General features: G+C 45.8%; 1 protein-coding gene across 2 annotated transcripts in view; it reads left to right on the top strand.

Annotated features, from left to right (window-relative positions):
* MTMR6 (myotubularin related protein 6) overlaps positions 1-19,239 on the top strand; it is a 439,692-nt gene that overhangs the window by 133,197 nt on the left and 287,256 nt on the right. Inside the window, exon 1 of one of the 2 annotated variants that reach the window (XM_086935181.1) lies at positions 5,925-6,096. The exons of the other annotated variant lie outside the window; for it this stretch is intronic. Coding sequence (XP_086791307.1) covers positions 6,073-6,096 — 24 coding nt within the window. The 5' untranslated portion in view covers positions 5,925-6,072. Of the gene's footprint in view, positions 1-5,924; positions 6,097-19,239 lie in introns of those variants that run through there. 2 annotated transcript variants of the gene reach the window in all.

Raw genomic sequence — 19,239 nt, forward strand, 5'->3', positions numbered from 1 at the left:
CTCTGTTTTTTTTTTATTTTATATTTTTATTGCAGAATTATAAACCACAGGATACAATTAATCAGCCAGTTCACTCGTGATATCCCCCCGTTCAATAAGAAATCCAAATCGTACACAGCCATTCAGCCTCATCTAGGAGGCCGGGCGGCATATTACTTCATTCAATAGGAAAACATCACGGTGCACGTCCCATAGGGACCATGGTTGAAATGTCGTTTTGCGTATCTGCTTTTACCGCCCCACCCACAACATCACTCCCGTCAGCCATCCCAGTGATAATCAGTGGTACCGCCCTTGTCGGGACCTGCCCTAGGCGCTATGGGTCTGTCACGCCTGGCCGCTCTCCCCAGCCATTCCACACTCCACACAGTACCCACCATCCTAGTAGATCCAAGGTGCCCTAACGGGCTACCATCTAATGGCTTCCGGCCCACCCCAAACTCCCATTAACCAGACCCCCCAAAGCCCCCCCTCCCCTGGCAACTGCTAAGGTGTATGCCTCGTCCTGTCGAGTTGGATGGATCCACTACAGTGCGGGGTATAATACTTTTGTGTTCGCCCCGCGGTGTCCACCGGCTTAGTTCTCACCATCCTCATCCTCTACCAAAGAATCACGCAAAGCTTGTACCACTAACTCCCATGCACGCGCCGCATCCAATGCCTTCTCATTCCCCATCTTGACAGCCTGCTTCATCCGGAGCACACTCTCGCAGTCAGACCACCGCAGCAATTCATTCTTCCATCTACGCAGTGAGGGTCCCCCCCTGGACTTCCAGTGCCACGATATTTCCCTCTGCGCCAATATCAGACCCAGGTCAATGAATTTGCTCGTCACCTTGGTGTGTTTGGTATGCGGGAGCCAGAGCAGCAGGCACGCCGCCATATCGAATTCCACCTCCCTGTCAGTCACTTCGTTCAGGAGTTCCCCTACCTCCGCCCAATAGGTCCCCAAGTGTGAGCACCCCCAAAACAAATGGTCCATGTCCGCTCCCAGAGACGAACACCGTGGGCATCGGGCATCCGGCACCTGAAAGTACCGCTGTAATTTCTCAGGAGTTAAATAAGCCCTATGAAGCACATAGAAATGTACTTGCTGAAAGCGCGCATTTCTCGTGCCCTTCCACGTGCGCCGCAGGATGTGGCCCCATGCCGTATCCGGTATGGGCCGGCCCACGCTCTCCTCCCATTTAGCCTTGAGCCCTTGGAGCGGTTCCAGTCCCTCATTCAGCATCCTATTATGGAGGCACGTCACAGCTTTGAACGTACCTGCCGCCATCACCACATATTGGCACGCCATAGTCGTTGTTGGTTCCATGAGCCCCCCTTTCCAGTGCTTCTGTATGGCAGCCACCACTGCCGCGTGTAGGAGGAACCCCCCATCGGGCTGCCCGAACTGGTCCCGGAGCGCTTCGAACGGCGCCAAAGCCCCGTCTATGTATAAGTCGCCTACTACCTGCAGTCCCGCCTCTTCCCAATCCAGCAACGGGGACCAATCTCCCCCGTGCGGCAAGGCCGTCAGCATTCCGATCGGGATCTCCGGTGCATAAGGCCGCGATGCCTTCGCTCTCCGAAGGCTCCTCTGCCAGCACAGCCGGAGCGTCCGCTCCTCCATGGTGAGGGTCCGCAACTCGAGCCTCTGTTGACTCGTGGCCGTGCCCTCATTCACTCCGAAATAGCTATCAATGCCTTGCCGAACCGCGTCGCTGAACACAGAATCCTCAAGCGTCTCCGGCCGAAGCCACCATGTTGGTATCACTGAGCGCTCTCTCTGCCACTGAATGTGTACCAATAGGGGGTTATGATCGGAGATAGTCCTAGCCAGGTACTCCGCATGGGAAATCAATGGGGCTAGGGATCCACCGCAGAGCACCGAATCAATCCTGACATGCAGATCATGGAGAGCAGAATAAAAGGAATAATCCCTGGCTCCCCTGTGCCGCTCCCTCCAGACATCCAGCAACCCCCATCTATCCTGCCAGTCCTTCCTGTGCGCGGCCAACCTGCGCACCGGGGAGTCCACCAGGGGGGTATGGGACCTATCCAGAGCCACATCCGTGATCAAATTGAAGTCCCCCCCTAACACTATCGGGCCCGCCAGGAAAGAGGCCAAAGACCCCGAGAGGCTATCAAAGTATCGAGCTTGATCAGTGTTCGGTGCATATACACAGCAGAAAACCACATCCCGTCCATATAACCTCCCCTCCACCGCCACAAACCGGCCATCCGGATCCACTACTTGATTCAGCACTTGAAAGGGTATCCCCGCCCTCACCCAGATCAACACCCCCCTGGCATACGCTGAGTAAGTGGTGCCGAACACCTGGCCCCGCCATCTTTTCTGCAAGGCAGCGCACTCTTTTTTGGTGAGATGAGTCTCCTGGAGCATAGCAATCTGAACCCCCCTGCGTACTAGATATGCATGGACTTTGTGACGTTTCACCATAGTTCGCAGCCCCCGGACATTCCACGTCAGGCATTTCAAATTAGGTAATGTCCCCATTCCAGCTTCGTACAGTCCGATTCAAATAACGAAGGTTCATAGCCCCCCCAATGCAGTTGCCCCCCCCGAACATACCCAAAACAGAAAAACTTCCCAAACCCCACTCCCCAGGACAGAGCACACGAACCCAATGTCCGCCCCCATCCAAACCTTGAACCAACTTCTCGCACTCTTACCCTGTGGTCTCCACCACAGTCGGCCTTAAGGGCCCAAGGGGGGTGAGTCACCGCCGACCCCAGCAAGCGGAGCCCGCGCCCCGCGCCTTCACCCCCTCCGAAGCACACAGCTCCCCCTCCCGGCATCCCGCCCTCCATCAACAGGATACCACCCTACCATGAAGTCTCGATCTAGTCCCAATTCAATCTCAGCCGCAGAAGATACCATCCGATGTCTGTGGGGTCACTATCGGCCCCTTCGAGCTTTCCGCCTCTGAGAGTTCCTCTCCCGTCCTGCTGCCTTCCCCTCCCGAGTCCGTTTCTGCCCGTTCACTGTTCTGTTGCGTCCCTGTAATGGCCGCCGTCGCTGCGAGCGCATCCCTCTTCTCCGCCGCCATTTGAGCCTCCCGTTTCTCCCGCTGGCGCCTGTTGCGGGATCTGATGCATTGTGATTGCCTCACCCGGGGCTGCTTGGGTTGGTCTCGCCTACTTTTATGCGATCTGTCCGTCCCCGCTCTATACGACTCCAGCCATTGCCAAACTTCATCCGGAGTATGAAAAAAGTGCGTAGAGCCATCCATTATGATCCGCAGCTTAGCCGGATAGAGCAAGGAGTACTGGATGCCTTCCTCCCTGAGCTCCTTCTTCACCGCGAGGAACGATGCCCTGTTCTTCTGGACCGCTTGGGTGTAGTCCGGGAAGATCGTAACCTTACTGTTCTCCACCTCATACGGGCCCGACATCCTGGCCCGCTGGATGAGGAGATCCCGGTCCTTGTAGTGGAGGAGCCGCACCACCATCGGTCGGGGGGAGGCGGCCAAGGCCCGGCGGGCGAGCAGGTACCCGGTGAGCTCGCTCCAGAGTGAAAAAAGGAGTAAGCCCCTCCGGCGCTACCACAGTGCGGAACCAGTTCTCCATATAGGCCACCGCATCCTCCCCCTCAATCCGTTCCGGCAGGCCAACGACCCGCACGTTGTTCCGTCTATTGCGGCCTTCGGCATCCTCCGCCCTCCGCTCCAGCGAGTCCAGCCGGGCCAATATGTCCGTGATCCTGTGCTCCGCGGTCACCACCGATGGCTTCAGGTCCAGCAACAGTTGGTCATGGTCCTTGACCCTGTCCGCCAGCTTCGCGTGATCCGCGCGTAGCAGCCCCAGGCCCGTGGCCACTTGGGCAATGTCTTGGTGCAATGCTTCCTTAGTTGAGGTGATCGCATCAAGTATGGCATCCAAACGCCGGTTCAGCCGCTGTTCTTGGTCAAGCTCCGGGGAGGGACTCTCGCCCAGCCGAGGTGATGTCGCCGAGTCCCCCTCAGCGCGTCTCTCGGCCATCGGCCCTCCGATCGCCGCCATTCCAGGGTGCTGCGTCACAGGTCCAGGAGCCCGTTTTGCATTGGCGCCCGTAGTTCCGTGCCAGTCTCCGGGCACCGGGCAGTGCAATGTCCCCACCGACGCTCTCAGGAGCAATGACCAGTTAGACGAGCTCCGTTCCGTCGCCCCCCTCGGAAGCCTGAGGGGGGAAGGATGAGTCTTAGGGCGGTGGCCAATGAGGGTCCCCAAGCTCCGGGCGAATCAGGTCAGCGTCCCCTGGTCTCAGGACACAGCACCGCCGATCCTAGTGCCTCGATCAGCCGATTGCAGGATCTCTTGCCAGTCGGCGACAACTTGGCTCAGGGCTGAAGTTCGGGGCCGTCCGACCTCCTCGCCGCCATTTTCATCGCACCCTCGGCAACACCTCGGCCGCCTCTTCAACTCGGTCTTCTCGGGGCCAGCAGTCCCCCAGCGACTCTCCGATTGTGCCCAGCTGTCCCCTTACACTTCAGAGGGCAGGAGCGTCGTCTTCGGGTCGCCTAGGGTTCCGAAAACAGGAGAATTAGCGGGATTCCGCGCGGAGCTGCGAGCTCACGCCGCCATCCCGATCGACGTCCAAGCCACGCCCCCTCTCCCTCTGTTAGACATAGCCTTTTCAGTCTACAGCTTTATAAAATCCTCAATATGCATTTCTCATTCTCCCACACAATTACCATTGCCACATAAGCAACTATCCCTCTGCAGAGTGGCCAATATTACATGTGCATGTAGGCAGCTCTTCTCTATGGCCCACTGACATGCACTGTGAGAAACTCGCACTGCCCTCTGTCTCAATTTCAGAGCACTGAATTGTGCGCGGAGGATGCTCATTTCAAAGGACTCGCTATACAATGGTCATTTGCTGCAAGATTAAAAACAATAGAAACACAGCATCTTGAAAACCAAATACTCTAAGGGAGTGCAAGATGAAGGAAAATATGAAATGTAAACAGGAATTGCTTCACTGAGATGCAATACCTTAAGGGTTTTTACAGTCGTTATTGAGAAATCCATCAGTGTTTTAGCCACTAAAGTTAATGTTATAAAAATAGAACCCAAATGGGATTCGTTTCAAAGTGTATTTGTAATTAGTGTTGGGTCTGAGACCAGACAGGATTTGGCCCACTTAAAACCTTAGGCCTGACATTCCTATACTGAGATCAAACACCATATCAAAAGATCACTACTGCTTTCACAGATTCACATGGAAAATTAGTATTAAATCTACCAATTAAAAATAATATCTATGATCACAGTAGATCTGAACACTTCCATTGTCTTAAAATATGTTTACCACCGGACCGATTTTCTACCGGCCCCACTTTCTACCGGCCCCACCGGTATTTTGATTTCCTGGCCGGTGCAAAAATAAGCAAAATCACCTAAAGCGAGTATATTTAACCTTAGGCTAACATACTTCAAACAGCAAATATAAATAGAAAACACTTTGAAATGTGTTTTATGTGTGCGTTAATGATTTATGACTTTCAACTATAGTAAAGAACAGAAAAGTGATGGTACAAATGAATACCTACGATTATATCCTACGGTCTTATTTAGTACCACGCCCGGTCCTTTGCAGACTCTTAAAACAACAAATGTCCGGTATATTTCTTTTGGAAATGTGGCAATTCTACCCTGAAAAGGAAGTTACCCGAAGCCACGTCTCTACACTTCTGACACCACCATCTTGAAGTAGACCGGCCAGGTGGAATGGGGAGAGAACTAATTTAAACCCGCTTGACACTGACACTTCTGAGATTAGTTACGACAATAAATAATGTATTCATTTAACTGTTTAATGCAAGGCGCGGCCGCATCTGTACTCTGGCTATCCGGAGTTGCCCTCGCCAGCCGCCAGATGGCGCTGTGACTTGGCAGCCTAGACTGGCGCCGCTCCCTCCTCCCTCACCGGCAACACAACACAGAGTGCCGGGGCCGGGCTCAGGAAGCGTGAAGTGTCTCCAGGCAATCTGGCTACAAGGAGCAGGAAACACCGAGGAGCCGAGCCGGGCTGAGACATCCGCGCACCCGAAACAACGCGGGGCCCGGCGGCAGCGGAGACCCGTCATGGAGCACATCAGGACCACCAAGGTACCGAAGCAGCGGTCACCGGCATCCGGTGAAGGGCTGTCCGAGCTTGCAGCTCCAGGGCGGGGGAGGGACATTGCTGTCAGTCTGAGATGGGTGCAGGAGAAGCAGCCCTCATCTGGACGAAAGGAAGAGCGAGAACCCTGTCTGGGGAAGAGTTTAGAGCGGTCTGACTCGCTGTATGTTCGCTGTCTCCCCAGTCACTCAACATCCTACTGTTGATGAATGTCTACGTTTTTTGAAAAAATATTCATGGCTTGGGATGATAGTCCCTTCCCTTTAGGATACTGTTTTGTGCATTTCATCGTGCTGTTTATTGCATGCCCCTCTTTAACTCTCTCCGATCATTGTATTGTTTACTCATTATTTTTCACCGATTACCTCATTTCTCCCAAAATACCTTTAATTTCACAGCCACCGTAAAATATAGTTTCACCATAAGTTACAATAATACGCCTGTCATCTTAATAATAATTGAGGTTCATCACGCATACAGTCTGTCCCTCACAATAGTCATTTACTTCATAAAGTGCCTCAATGATATAATATTAAATGCCTTTCATGAACGTGTCCATTGCCTTATGTTAATTTGTTATTGTTTTCTTAACGCATGATTGATTGATGTCAATATATCTATTGATCCCCTATTAACATCCACTGTATTGTGGGCCTGAAATCATAATATTTATTTCTTGCACTTCATAATATTTTTCCTTAATCATAACATGGCTATAAACTATGTCTTAACATTTATGACTATCATACATTTTAATTGGGTTTCTTATTGCCATTTTGTGGCCCCTCTATTTAAGATCTTTACTGTGCTTCTTTCTGATATTGATCGGTTCTCACATAGGAGAGGTGTGGTGTAACGGCCTGGGCGGCTGACTCTGGAGCATGGGGCTTACAGTTTGATCCCCGGTGCCGGCAGTGCCAGTACCATGTGACTCTCGCTCGCTTAATCTTCCCGACGCCCTCCCGCGCCTCTGAGACCCTTGGGGTTGATTAGTTCGCGCTTTACGAATACCGGATAATTAGTTGATAACTCTACAGCCAATACCTATTTACTGTTTACACAATATTTATTATTATTCTCATTATGATATTCATTGGTTTCTCTTAATGTTCAGTGCCCCTAATCACAATGTTAATTCACTCCCTCAACATTTTCATGTACACTTCTCATCATACTATTGATTCCCTCATCATTATATTAAGTGACACCCTGGTTCATAATGTCTACTGCACCATAACATTAACTGATTCCGTCATCCTAGTATTTGCGGCTGCCCGTTTTGATATCTTTTTTCATGCACTCCTCACACTAACTACTCAATGCCCTCGTTACAGGGTTGGACTGGCATGTATGCCAGCTGGCAGTGCCATAAAAGCTGGTCTGACAAGCCCGTGTGTGAACTGGTGTTTGGCTGTTTGTGGACCTGTTGTATGGTGTGGTGTTTTTTTTTTTTTTACTGTTGATTTCTCTGATATTAAATCAAACATTTTCTGCAGCAAGCACAAATGCATGCTGTCTCCTATACCATGCAAAACACTTATACAGCATGTCTGTACAAGTTCAAAACTGCCCAAATTTGCAAATGTTTCAGATGTAAAAGCCCTAGACGTTTCTTTTCACTATTTACCCCTCAGTGTTTCCTTTCAAGTTCACAGGCATACCAAAACCAATTTAACAGCAATTATGTATCCCCTTTTCCCAACTCAACCAAAATTATGCGTGGGAGAATTTTTTAAACGTACGTTTCATGAACTGCAGATCTGGGATCTTTTTCTTCTTTTCAACTGCTTCTTTCCAGAAAGCCCATAAACCTGTCTCTTCTCCCACTTTAGCCCTCTAGGTCCTTGGCTGGTATTTATTCTGATTCCTTTGGCGCTCATTCAGCCAAAGGGGCTATGGCTTCTAGTGCTTTTTGGGCAGATACAAGTTTGCACATTGTCAGATCTGCAGATTGGTTGAACGTTAATACTTTCAAAACTTTATCTTGTAAACCAATTAGCCATGTATCTGATTCTGTTATTGAAGTGCTTTGAACAATCATAATATGAGCCTCTGGTCTTGTAATCAAATTGTACAATATGCCTTCCCTTGAGAAGCAAGAGAGGCTAAGTAATTAAATACCCGAGTTGCATCTGCTGAAAAGGGATCTGAATTCCTGCCCATACACCAGCTGCACCAGGACAACCAGGCTGACTTGTAGAGTTTAGAAGTGCCAGGGGCCCAGGATTGTTCAATGTGTTGCATAGCTTCCTCTGAAATTCCAGTGGTTTCATTGGAAGACCTGAAATCCTCCAAGCAATAAAAAAAATGTTAGCCCTCTAGAATCATGTTGTGTTAAAGTCCCTGAGGGTTGAGAAGTAAATCGGGAAAGTGAGGAATCCAGACAGGGAAATTTGAGCCCAGCCCTAATGGAGTTGGAGACCAAAATTGAGCCTACCGAAAGTAAGTGTTTAGAATCAGTGACTAAAGTTGTCTGCAGGCCTGTATTAAGACTCACTTAATCTATTGAAAGGCGTAGAGAAGAGACTGTAGCCAAGTTTGGAGAAAGACATCCATGGCCAGAGCCCCAGGATCGGGCTCAAGCTGAAAAGGAAGGAAGTTGGGTATTCAGTCGAGAGGCAATAAGGTCAACTAACATGTTGCCAAAGATGGAAGAAAGATGATTGAGCACTGAAAAATTCAGATGCCACTTGCTTGAGTCTTGAAGTTGTCTGGAGTACCAATCTGCGATGACATTCAAATTTCCCAGAAGGTAAACAGCCCTGACTGAGAGATTACACTGAAGACAGTACTCCCAAAGATGTTTGGTGAGCTCTGCAAGAGGTTTGGATCTTGTACCCCTGAGATAATTTATATATCTGACTGCCGATAGATTGTCCATCCGTAAGAGAATGGTGTATTTTGCTTAGTCTTCTGTACAGGTTGGGATGGCAAAGGAACCTGCAAGCATCTCTAAACTGTTGATATGCAAGAATGACTCCTGACGAAACCATGTACCTCCTGTTGAGAACTGACTACATTTTGCGCCCAACCTGTCTGATTTGCATCACACTCTTAAGACTAGATCTGGGGTGGCAGTGAAAATCATTCTTCCGTTCCAAGAGTCTAAGTGAGTCAGCCACCAAAGGAGCTCCCCTCTGGACTTTGGATCTAGGGAAAGGGGATCTGAATAGGCCAGGCCTGTGGAAATGTCAAATGTTCGCAGGTTCCAGTCCATCAAAGAGAGAGTCTGTTGAAGAGCTAGGTTTTGAGGTTTCTTCCTTTTGCAAGATGACCTTCTTCCTTAGTGGAGAGTCTGCTAAGCTTGAGGTCTATTTTTAATAAACTTTTTTGCCTCTTCCGAAATGTAAGATTTGGCATTGCCCAAAATGCATATAGCCTATTGGGCCCAATTAGAGAGGGTATCCGGATCGACTTGAGTTGGCTTTTCTGCCAAATCCAATATCCTGATCAGGAGATCAACCAAGTCTAAAATCATGTCTTCACAGTTGGACCAGGCTCTGTCAACCCTTTTCTTCTGGTCTTTTTCAAATTTAGTAAAAAAAAAGTCAACCTTTCTGGATCAATGACCGTAGTAGCCATAATATTATTGGGAAGGAAAGGGCGGGGACATTCTGACTTTAATTTATTTTTAGAAGATTTAGCTAGAGCATGGTTAGGATGAAGTGAAACCTACTCAGCCACATGCTCCGAAGGAAACCACTCTGGAATTGAGATGATGAGGAGGGGAGGGGTCAAATATGGGCTCCCCAGGATAGTCAATTATCCTGGGAGATATTTGACATCTTTTCTCTGGAGGCCCACAATTAAAAATATCTGAAGATCAGTCAAAATTATGGGTGCCATTCGGGGCAATGTCATCAGTGTCTTTTAAGTGGGTACCCTGAAGAGGGGAAGAAGGGATCCCCGAAAAAGAAACCTCTCGGATGGGAGGACCGTTTTTTAAAGAAACACCTTTAACTCCTTAACCGCAGCGCGAATTCTGCCGCTGTGCGGGAGTTGTAACAGTGGGCAGGGCTGCGACGGTCAACGGTGGTGCGCAGCACTAGCGAGTTAGTGCTTGCGATGGCTGTTGGCTGACGCGAGCACGGAACGGGTTAATAAATCCACCTGGGGTCGCTGCATGCTTCTTGCCCTTTTGTGAAAGAACTTCAGCAGGGAAAGGGAGCATTATTTAAACGAGAGGCTCAAAATATTTTGATACGCCCATCATAGAAACAGCTACTGCCTGCTGAACAGAATCCTTAATAAAAGATTTCAAATTATCTTTAAAAGCTTGAGTTTCTTCCTCCTCTGCAATTGTAAATAGAGTAAAGGAATTATAAATAGTTTTTATTCCACTAAATAGAAGTAAACCCTTCAGAAGGGGGGGGTAACCGGCAGATGAAGACTGCAGTCGAGAGGAGTAAAGGGAGGGAAAAGAAGTTACCCCCAAGTGGTTCCACGAAAAATCCCAGAGGTGAAGAGAAAAACGTTCCAGGCAGCAGCGCTGAAGGAAAGCAAATACGCTCGAAAGGAGAGTGGAGCATTGCTGAGAGTGCGTGTGCAGGAGCAACTGAAATAATGGCAAACAAATGTGAAAAACATTGATATATAATCATATGAAGTCCTGTAAACATACATTATTAAATGGAAAACTAATATTGCACTTATCTTGACTGCTGGCAGCATGAAAAGAGGATTTGTTGTGTGGTAAATGCTTCTATGTATTTTCCCTCTCTACCGGTGGGGTTTCTCCCTACAACTTACTATCCTGTAACCTGCCACCTAACTACCTGTCAATAAAGAGGGATCTTCCACTACACCTGGACTACGCATCCTTGTTTGTGTACCACATGTTGCTCTGTCAAGTTAATTATTGGGTTACTCCATGTCCTATTTGTTGTCCTATTATGATGTCACCAGATTTTTTCTATTGTTTGGCTGCTGTTAATAAATAGCAAGAAAAGATAGCATAATATGAGCCTCTGGTCTTGTAGTGAAATTCGCTGATGTGTGTGCATGAATGCAATTTAATGTAAGTCTCTTTTAGAAGTGGTTGTACCTCAGAATGTCTGTTAACATACATTTAGTTCTCGGCTTTATTGTAATAAACTCAAATAGTGCAATAATAAACATTCTCCTTTAAACTTCACCTTATCACCTATTGACTGACCAGTTTCAGAGTAGAATAGCTCAGAAGAAAGAGTTAAGAAGCTTTGGCAAATCCGAATAGTCTAACTTTGTGACTTATTGACTTTACCAATTGTTTAGCTATGCTGTGCAGCTAGGTTAAAGACTGTAAACAAAAAACAAAAAAAGAAAGCTTTAAGAAATTGTCTGTAGCCACGTGCACCACCTTGCTCATCCCAGCCTTTATTGGGAAGTGCTAAAATCTATGGTCAACTACTTGTCTGAATGCTTGCAGTTTTACTCCGCTGCATCTCTGTGCTGAAATGACGGGTAGAATGTGTCACAAGGAATTCACCTGCATAACAGTTTCTGCAGTGAATTATCTGCATACAAAAAAAGAGACAGAGAGTGAAAGATGAGGGGAACAGGAATAGGAGAAAAAAGAAGAGAGGGCATGAAAGAAAGAGAGGGTAGCCAAGGCATACGGACAAAATTGTTTCTTTCTAACACTACTACCTTAAGCAATAGGCTTCCATTTTGTCAACAGTACAGTCTACAGTTATATTTGAGTCACCATTTTGATATTAGGAAAGTTGCAGAGGACGGCTTGCTGAAGATTACCAACTACCGAAAGCTGTGCAGTATCTTCAAAGGCATGCAGCGCAGATACTGCTGGAGATACTAGTTGACTGCACTTCACTCATACAGTTGCTGATGACGAGATGTGTTAGTGAAGAGAAGGGCATCAGTATTCAATCATCTCACAAATATGTCAGTAATTTTTAGATGTCAGCTGGTCAGAGCCACAAAGTTACTTCATCTGATCTGGGTTCCATATAATGTGATGTAATTTTCAGTGATTGGATTATCATCTGCTTGTGATGTTAGTTTGCTGATGTCTTCATTATGCTGAAGAGCAGTCTTCAGACTTGAAAAGTTGTACCTCATTTTGTTCACAGAAATTTGTCAAGTATGTTGGTCGGGAAAGACAATAAGAAAAATAGAGCAATTCAGATTATAGGAGTGGGAGCAATTACTCTGTTATGTATACATTGCAACATGTGCGTCCCTGCAAAGTAATGTGGCTGCTTTTCTTTTTTTTCCTTTTTTTTTTTTCCAATAAAAATAAATAAAAGTGAGAAGTGTTATTAAACTAGGGGTAGGGCGAAGCCACACAGGATTTGTGGGTTCAGGGGGTAGAAGTGGCAAGGTTCCAGAAGCATCATGGGATGGCCTAGGTAGATGGTGAAAGCTACACTGGGCCAAGGGGTGGAGGAGGATACAGAGAGAGCGCAAAGTGGAATGCTAGGGAGGGGCAGCATTTGGGCGGAAACGAGCAATGTGAAGCTGATGGGGAGAAGCATGTGTCAGAAAGAAAGAGGGAAGTGTGAGGGACTCAGATAGGCATGAGAGGAAAACTGACACGGCGGGGGAAGAGAATTATAGGAAGGAGACAGCTGGAAAACACATGCACTCTAGTGGAGTGCTTAAAAAAAAAAAGAAAAATAGAGCCGGAGTGAGCGATGGAAGGTCAAAATTAATGCAGCCACACTCCAGGGGACGGATAAACAATAGAAGAGGAAGGTAAGCCCATAACGAATATAAAGCAAGCAAATGTGAGTGACAATGAAGCCAAACACTTAGCTTTGGGTGGGCTCTGACCTCTCTGTAAGTTAACAATATGTTTTGCAACAGACAGCACATGTGCTGTCTAGTAGGCAAGACTTAAAAAGCAAACTGCCGCTGGCAGTAGGCATTGTGACTTTACAACTCTACTGTAATATCTTATAAAATAGAATATATATATTATTTGTATATTAAAGGTAACAGCAAATAGAAAATTACAGTTACTACATACTTCAGGTATTAGCATTGACCCTATGAGAAAGTTTTAGGGCTGCTGTACATAACATAATAGACTTGTGACGAGCCGGCTCAGCCTACTTGAGGCATGGTAAAAATAGCGACAGAGATACTGTAACAAGTGCACACAATTAGTTTGCCAAGTTTGGGGATCAAATTTTGTATCCGAGAGTCTGAGAAAATGGTTTATTAGTTGGGGTAAATAGGTGCCCTCCACAAGTATTAAATACACTATCTTGCTTGATCCAGTCAAAAATTTTAGGAATTGAAACATGAGCTCAACTCTGAGGAGTTGTGGCACAGAGCAGACTGGCTTAACAAAGAGAAAATGTGTAAAATTATTTAGAAGCACCAAAACAATTACAACATTTAAAAAACAGCAAATTAAAATTCCAATCTATAAAAAGAGAAAATGTTAACCCCTTCGATGCTCATGACGGAACGGTTCCGTCATGAGCGTCGGTTGGCCTGTGCTCATGACGGAACCGTTCCGTCGACTCATTAGAACCTTCAGCACAGCGCGAGAATTCGCACCGCGCTGAAGTTGTTAAATATCAAAATGCCAGCAATCCAATCAGGAGAACCAGAGATATTGATTTATTTTGATGATTTACGTGGGAAAAATGCCAAGAATCGCAAAGTGCCAATGGAATAGTCACAGCTCATGTAAGCTATAGTTTCTGAAAGTGGCTTCATTCAACTTGATCTTCGCCAAAATCAGGTCTTCTCTTGATACCAGCGATCTGACAGACATCTGGGGTTACGTAAATATTGACAAGGACATTATGCAGTCTCTCCAGAGCCAGGCTTGTGCCTACAGCTGAAAGGGTTATCAATAAGAATTTTTAAAAACGACAACATTTTGAAATACCTTTATTGTGTTTTGGTGGCTTGCACTTTTTGTAACATTTTTTTAATGTGACATTTTGTGGGAAGCATTCTTATCAAGCAGTATTGGCACGCCTTACAACACAACAGCTAGTTACAGGTACATATGTAATAATAATTTAGAACAGAAGAGAGTCTCAAGTAGGGTAACTTATGGAGCTAGAGTGGAGTGGAGAGAAAAGATAGAGAGCACAAGTAGTCAACTAATGACAACAGCAATATTAAAGAGCTGTATAGAGTGATAGGGATATTATGATAGAGTTGTTATGCGAGGAAAGATAATAGAGGAAGTCCAGTGACAGTGATAAACAATGTCTGATAATGTACAAGTTACAGAGTACCTGTACTTCTATTTTTCCATTTCAAGCACTGTTCAAGAGGGCTCCCAGAGGGCAGAACATTGATCTGATCCTGCAGACATGGGCTACAGAGCAAAATGTGAAGGAGAATTGGATTATCTTTTGAAGAAGATTATAAATGCTTCCTAGTAAAAAAAAAAAGTAAAAAATATTGTAATTAAGAAATCATTAAGGTTACCAATGAAATTGTAATGATGCAGGTTGTTGTCGAAAGGTACCTTTAATTAATTACCCATCGCAAAATATATATATGCAGTAATTAGAGTGCGATTGGGGGTTTGACTTCGAGCGGACTACCTTATGGCTAACTGATGTTTTTTGTATTTAATAGTCGAGCATTCATTGATAATGAATGAATTCGTCATCGTCATCAACTTGCTCCTCTTTTTATGTTTAACATTCTGTGTTTACAGATTTCACTTTCCACACAATTGGTCTGAATATTGTTTTCTAGCAGCAGGGGCTGATTGCGCCAGGTGCTTTGGGATGTAGATAAGTTCTCTGTACTGTTGCTGGTAACGAAGTCCCATTGGCATGCCCCCTGCGAAAATGCAGTCAAGCATTGAGTAGCATCATTATGCTGTCATCATAGAGGGAAGGTTTGGATAAATAAAATATTAAAGTAGGACTTACTGGCCTAGTCAGTACAAGCAATAAAAGTAAAAATGTATTTCTTCGTTTTTGGTTAAAATGTTGTGGACTCTAGACAAGCCGACATTGAACCAATAGACTCGCCTGTAAATGGTACTACATATTCGTTTTCACAGATACGTCCTCCACACCGGGTAGGTAGTGTGAGAGGAGTTTTAAGTGAGGGGTCCGTAACATTTTCTGTCATCCTGCGCACCTCATGTACACCTTGGCCATAGTACTCGAGATGGGACACAGAAGTCTTAGTCGGAATGCTAGAAATTGTAAGTTCGGTGGTGAACTTTCCAGAGCTGTCTGAGAACATTCCAGTCGCACCACAGCAAAACAGTCATTCTGTGATTTTCAAAATCAGCCAAAATACCTATCTGCCATACGGCCCTCGTTTCTCAATTTCTTGCATAAGCGGTGCACGGCTCCTTACAGCGAAACCAGACATTGCGGTTTGTTTTTAGCGTTGCATCATCGGTGAAACAATACCCTCTCATTGCGTATGCAACGTCGACACTGTGCTTTGCAGACTGCACGAGCTGTTAAAGAGCTCTACACTGGCCTCATTCATTATAGGGCACCGCTCCGGTAAACTGAACTGCCTCTTTCTTGTCCCTAGCCAGGCAGGCCGGGCGAGGAATAGCTTTACAAAGACGTGCACTGTGGCCTGCCGCTCCCAGGCAGTGACATCACCCAGTGTTCAGTGGAATAGAAAGAGGCACACAGGAATAGCCATACACTGCCGACATAATAAGCACGGCTCCTTGAAGGGAACATTTCACATTTTCAGTGTGAAACTAAATTTTTGTCATGATCGGTTTCCGGGTCACACCAAACACTGGAAATGAAAAGGCTGGTGTTCCTAGCAAGCAGTGTTGCAGATGTTAGATTTTGCTGCAGAAAATAAAACCCAATAGGCCTTCCTGAGCCTTTAGGCAGTTGTGGATGGACAATCCAGGCCTAATTTAATGCTGGAAATCTGGAGTGTCTGGGTACAACACTGCACAATTATCACAGTTGCAATCAACTGCTGATGTCCGGACAGAGTTGTGTGACAACACAGCATTTTAATAATAACACACAATGTAGTTTAGACAGCAAGATCGAAAAGTTTTTATCCCACACACTACAGCATTCACACGGTAATTACAAAGAAACATGAAATTGGTAATACTACTACTACTATATTCAGTGCGTACAGTAGTACAGGGATATAACCATGAAACCAGGCCACTTTCTATTTACTCAAAATGTTTCCGAACTGCTCGTTTTGCGAAGTCTAGTACATTGCGCATTAACAAATGGTAATCTGTTACCAGTAATTCAACGACACAATGTTCATACATGGGTAATGTATGTGTACATTAAAAGAATATAGGAGCACAAGCTTCGTGTCAAAAACTGGTTACTTTTCATTCTTCATACTGGGTAATGTTCTCTGTCCTAGTGGTTCTAAATTCATACAGATAAAATCAAACACAATGGAAAATCAACCACAGTATTGCTTCTACCTGTAACGGTATGAGACAGTGCCTATGACTGTGTGTTTATGGAAAGCCGAGAGACACACCAACCCTCCTGGTTTTCTGTCAGACCAGATTTCTCAGTGTGGCTCGCTGGCTAGCCAACTGGGTGCTGGTCCGAAAGCACGCATAAAGAATTGGGGTTGCAGAGCAATAAAAGTGAGTGCCGCAAGGAGTGTGCTTTCCAGGTAGAATTACCACATGACTCACATGTGCCCATGTCTTGGCAGTTCATCTGTGTTGAGGGGCCCGAAGGCCTCATCAGATGGTTGTGCCCATTTAAAGTAACCATGGTTACTTCCATCTCTTGTCTCGTGGTGAAGGAGAAAAGGTGATTGGAGGCTCTGGTGCACATCTCCGGTCTCCTAGGGGTGGCTGGGGACTTCGATCCAGGTATGATTAGCAGCACATTCTAGTTGGGCTACAACAGGACCTTTATGCTTAGTCTTAGCCAAGCAGAAGAGGGCATCCTGAAGCTCCACACTTGTGGATCCACTGGCAGCAAAAAGATTCTCACAGATCCAGACCCAAAAGTTCATCTGTAGAGTGGCGAGCTTTCCAACTATATTTCAAAAGCAGACTTGGGCAGCTGTCCATGGAGAGTTCATATTTATTTTTATTTATTTGTTAAGCTTATAAGGCGCAGAGCTACCCAAAAAGGGTTTCCCGGCGCCAAGACGGAGCATACAGCAGAGCAGAACCGTACGTAGATGTTACTGATCAAACAACCAGGTTTTGACATTTTTACGAAAGCGCAAATAATTATCTTCTTTACGAATGTGAGAAGGTAGCGTGTTCCAGATGGATGGACCTAGATAGGAAAGCGATCTACCACCCACTCTGGAAAGTTTAAACCTAGGCACACAGAAATTATCTGCGGATTGAGATCGTAGATGACGAGCAGGTGTATACGGATGTACTAGCGCTTGCAGGTATTTGGGGGCAGTGCCAGCTTTTATCTTAAACATATAGCTCAGGGCTTTGAACTTGATGTAGTTCTCCACCCTGAGCCAATGTAGATTGCGTAGTTGGCCAGAGATACTAGAAGTTTTTGGAACCCTGCAGAGCAACCTGGCAGCCGAGTTCTGGATTAGCTGCAATCTACGCACCACAGCCTTATTTGACCCAAGATAGAGGATGTTACCGTAGTCAAGTCGAGATGTAATAAGAGCATTGACTACAGTCTTTTGGGTAGAAGTGGGCAGCATCCAAATAATTTTTCTGAGCCATTTCAAAATGGTGAAACGTAGAGCTGCTATTTTGCCAGTTTGTTGGTTCATGGACAGAGTACTATCCACAATGACCCCAAGGTTGCGGACATGGTTGGTCGGAACAGGAAGATTGCCCATTTGAGTGGGCTAATGGGAAGACTTCCAGAGATCTTTATGTTTTCCTAAAATGAGGACCTCCGTCTTATCTCCATTTAATTTTAACTGGTTGATGGTCATCCAGTTGAAGATATCACTAAGGCCTTGTTTAAGATGAGAGCGAGCCAAAGGACTGGATTCGGCAAGGGAAAAGATGATTTGCGAATCATCCGCGTAGGTCATAAGAGTAAGACCCGCTTTGTCTGCTAAAGGCTTAACATACAAATTGAAAAACAAAAGGCTAAGAATTGAACCCTGGGGTACTCCGTGGGATGAAATAAAACTTTTTGAGCACACTGAAGCTGACATGATTTGAAAAGTGCGATTTTCTAGAACGGAACAAATCCACTGTAGTGCTTCACCACTTATACCAGCATTTTTCAGTGTATTTATCAGCCTTTTGTGCGAGATGGTATCAAAGGCCGCACTGAGGTCTAATAAAATGAGGGCAACTGTTTGGCCGTCATCAAGGAGTTTACGGATCTTTTCGGTAACTCCCAAAACTGCTGTTTCTGTGGAGTATCCGGCACGGAAGCCAGATTGTGAAGAGTGAAGGGAATTATTAGTTTCTGTAAATTGTGTTAGAGCAGAGTGAACATGTCTTTCTATAATTTTCGAAAACACGTGTAGGAGTGAAATGGGTCTATATTTGGCTAATACTTCAGGGTCAGCTATTGGTTTTTTCAATAGGGGATTCACCATTGCATGTTTCCAAAGAGCTGGTACCGTAGATTGTAGAAAAGAGGTATTCAAGGTATCCAGGATTACCTCCAAATGCGGGGAATTCAGTTGTTTTAAGATATTAATGGGAATTGGATCCACAGGGGATCCTGATTTAATGTTATTTAGAATGATCTTAAAATCATCCATTGTGATGGGAGGCCAAAACTCTAAGGTGCCCGTAGAGATAAAGGCTGTTTCAATTTCTTGACTAATGATGTCAGGATTTGAGCTATTTATTTCCAGGATTAAGTTGTCAATTTTCTCTATGAAGAAATGGGCTAGATTATCACATTGTAGCTCATTTAGAGGTCGAGCAGTTGCAATAGTTTGAGCGCCAGCCAGTTCTTTTGACAATATTGAACAAAGTTTTAGGTCGATTTGTAGCTTCCATAATGGTTTTGGACACATACAAGGCCTTAACTTTTATACAGGAAGCGTGATAATTATTTATTGCTTTGTTATACGTCACCTTCTTCTCGGGTGAGTAATTTTTTCGCCATTGTCTCTCCAGTGCTTTGCACTTGGTCTTTTCGGCTTTTAGTGAAACATTATACCAGGGGGCTGGGGGACGTTGGTTATTAACTTTTATGTGTGGTGTGGACAGACATGTGTCAACGGCTTCACAGAGCCACATTTGAGTGGCCTTCGCTGCACTT

This window comes from Lissotriton vulgaris, chromosome 8 (genome assembly GCF_964263255.1).
Source record: "Lissotriton vulgaris chromosome 8, aLisVul1.2, whole genome shotgun sequence".
Classification (NCBI taxonomy): Eukaryota; Metazoa; Chordata; class Amphibia; order Caudata; family Salamandridae; genus Lissotriton; species Lissotriton vulgaris.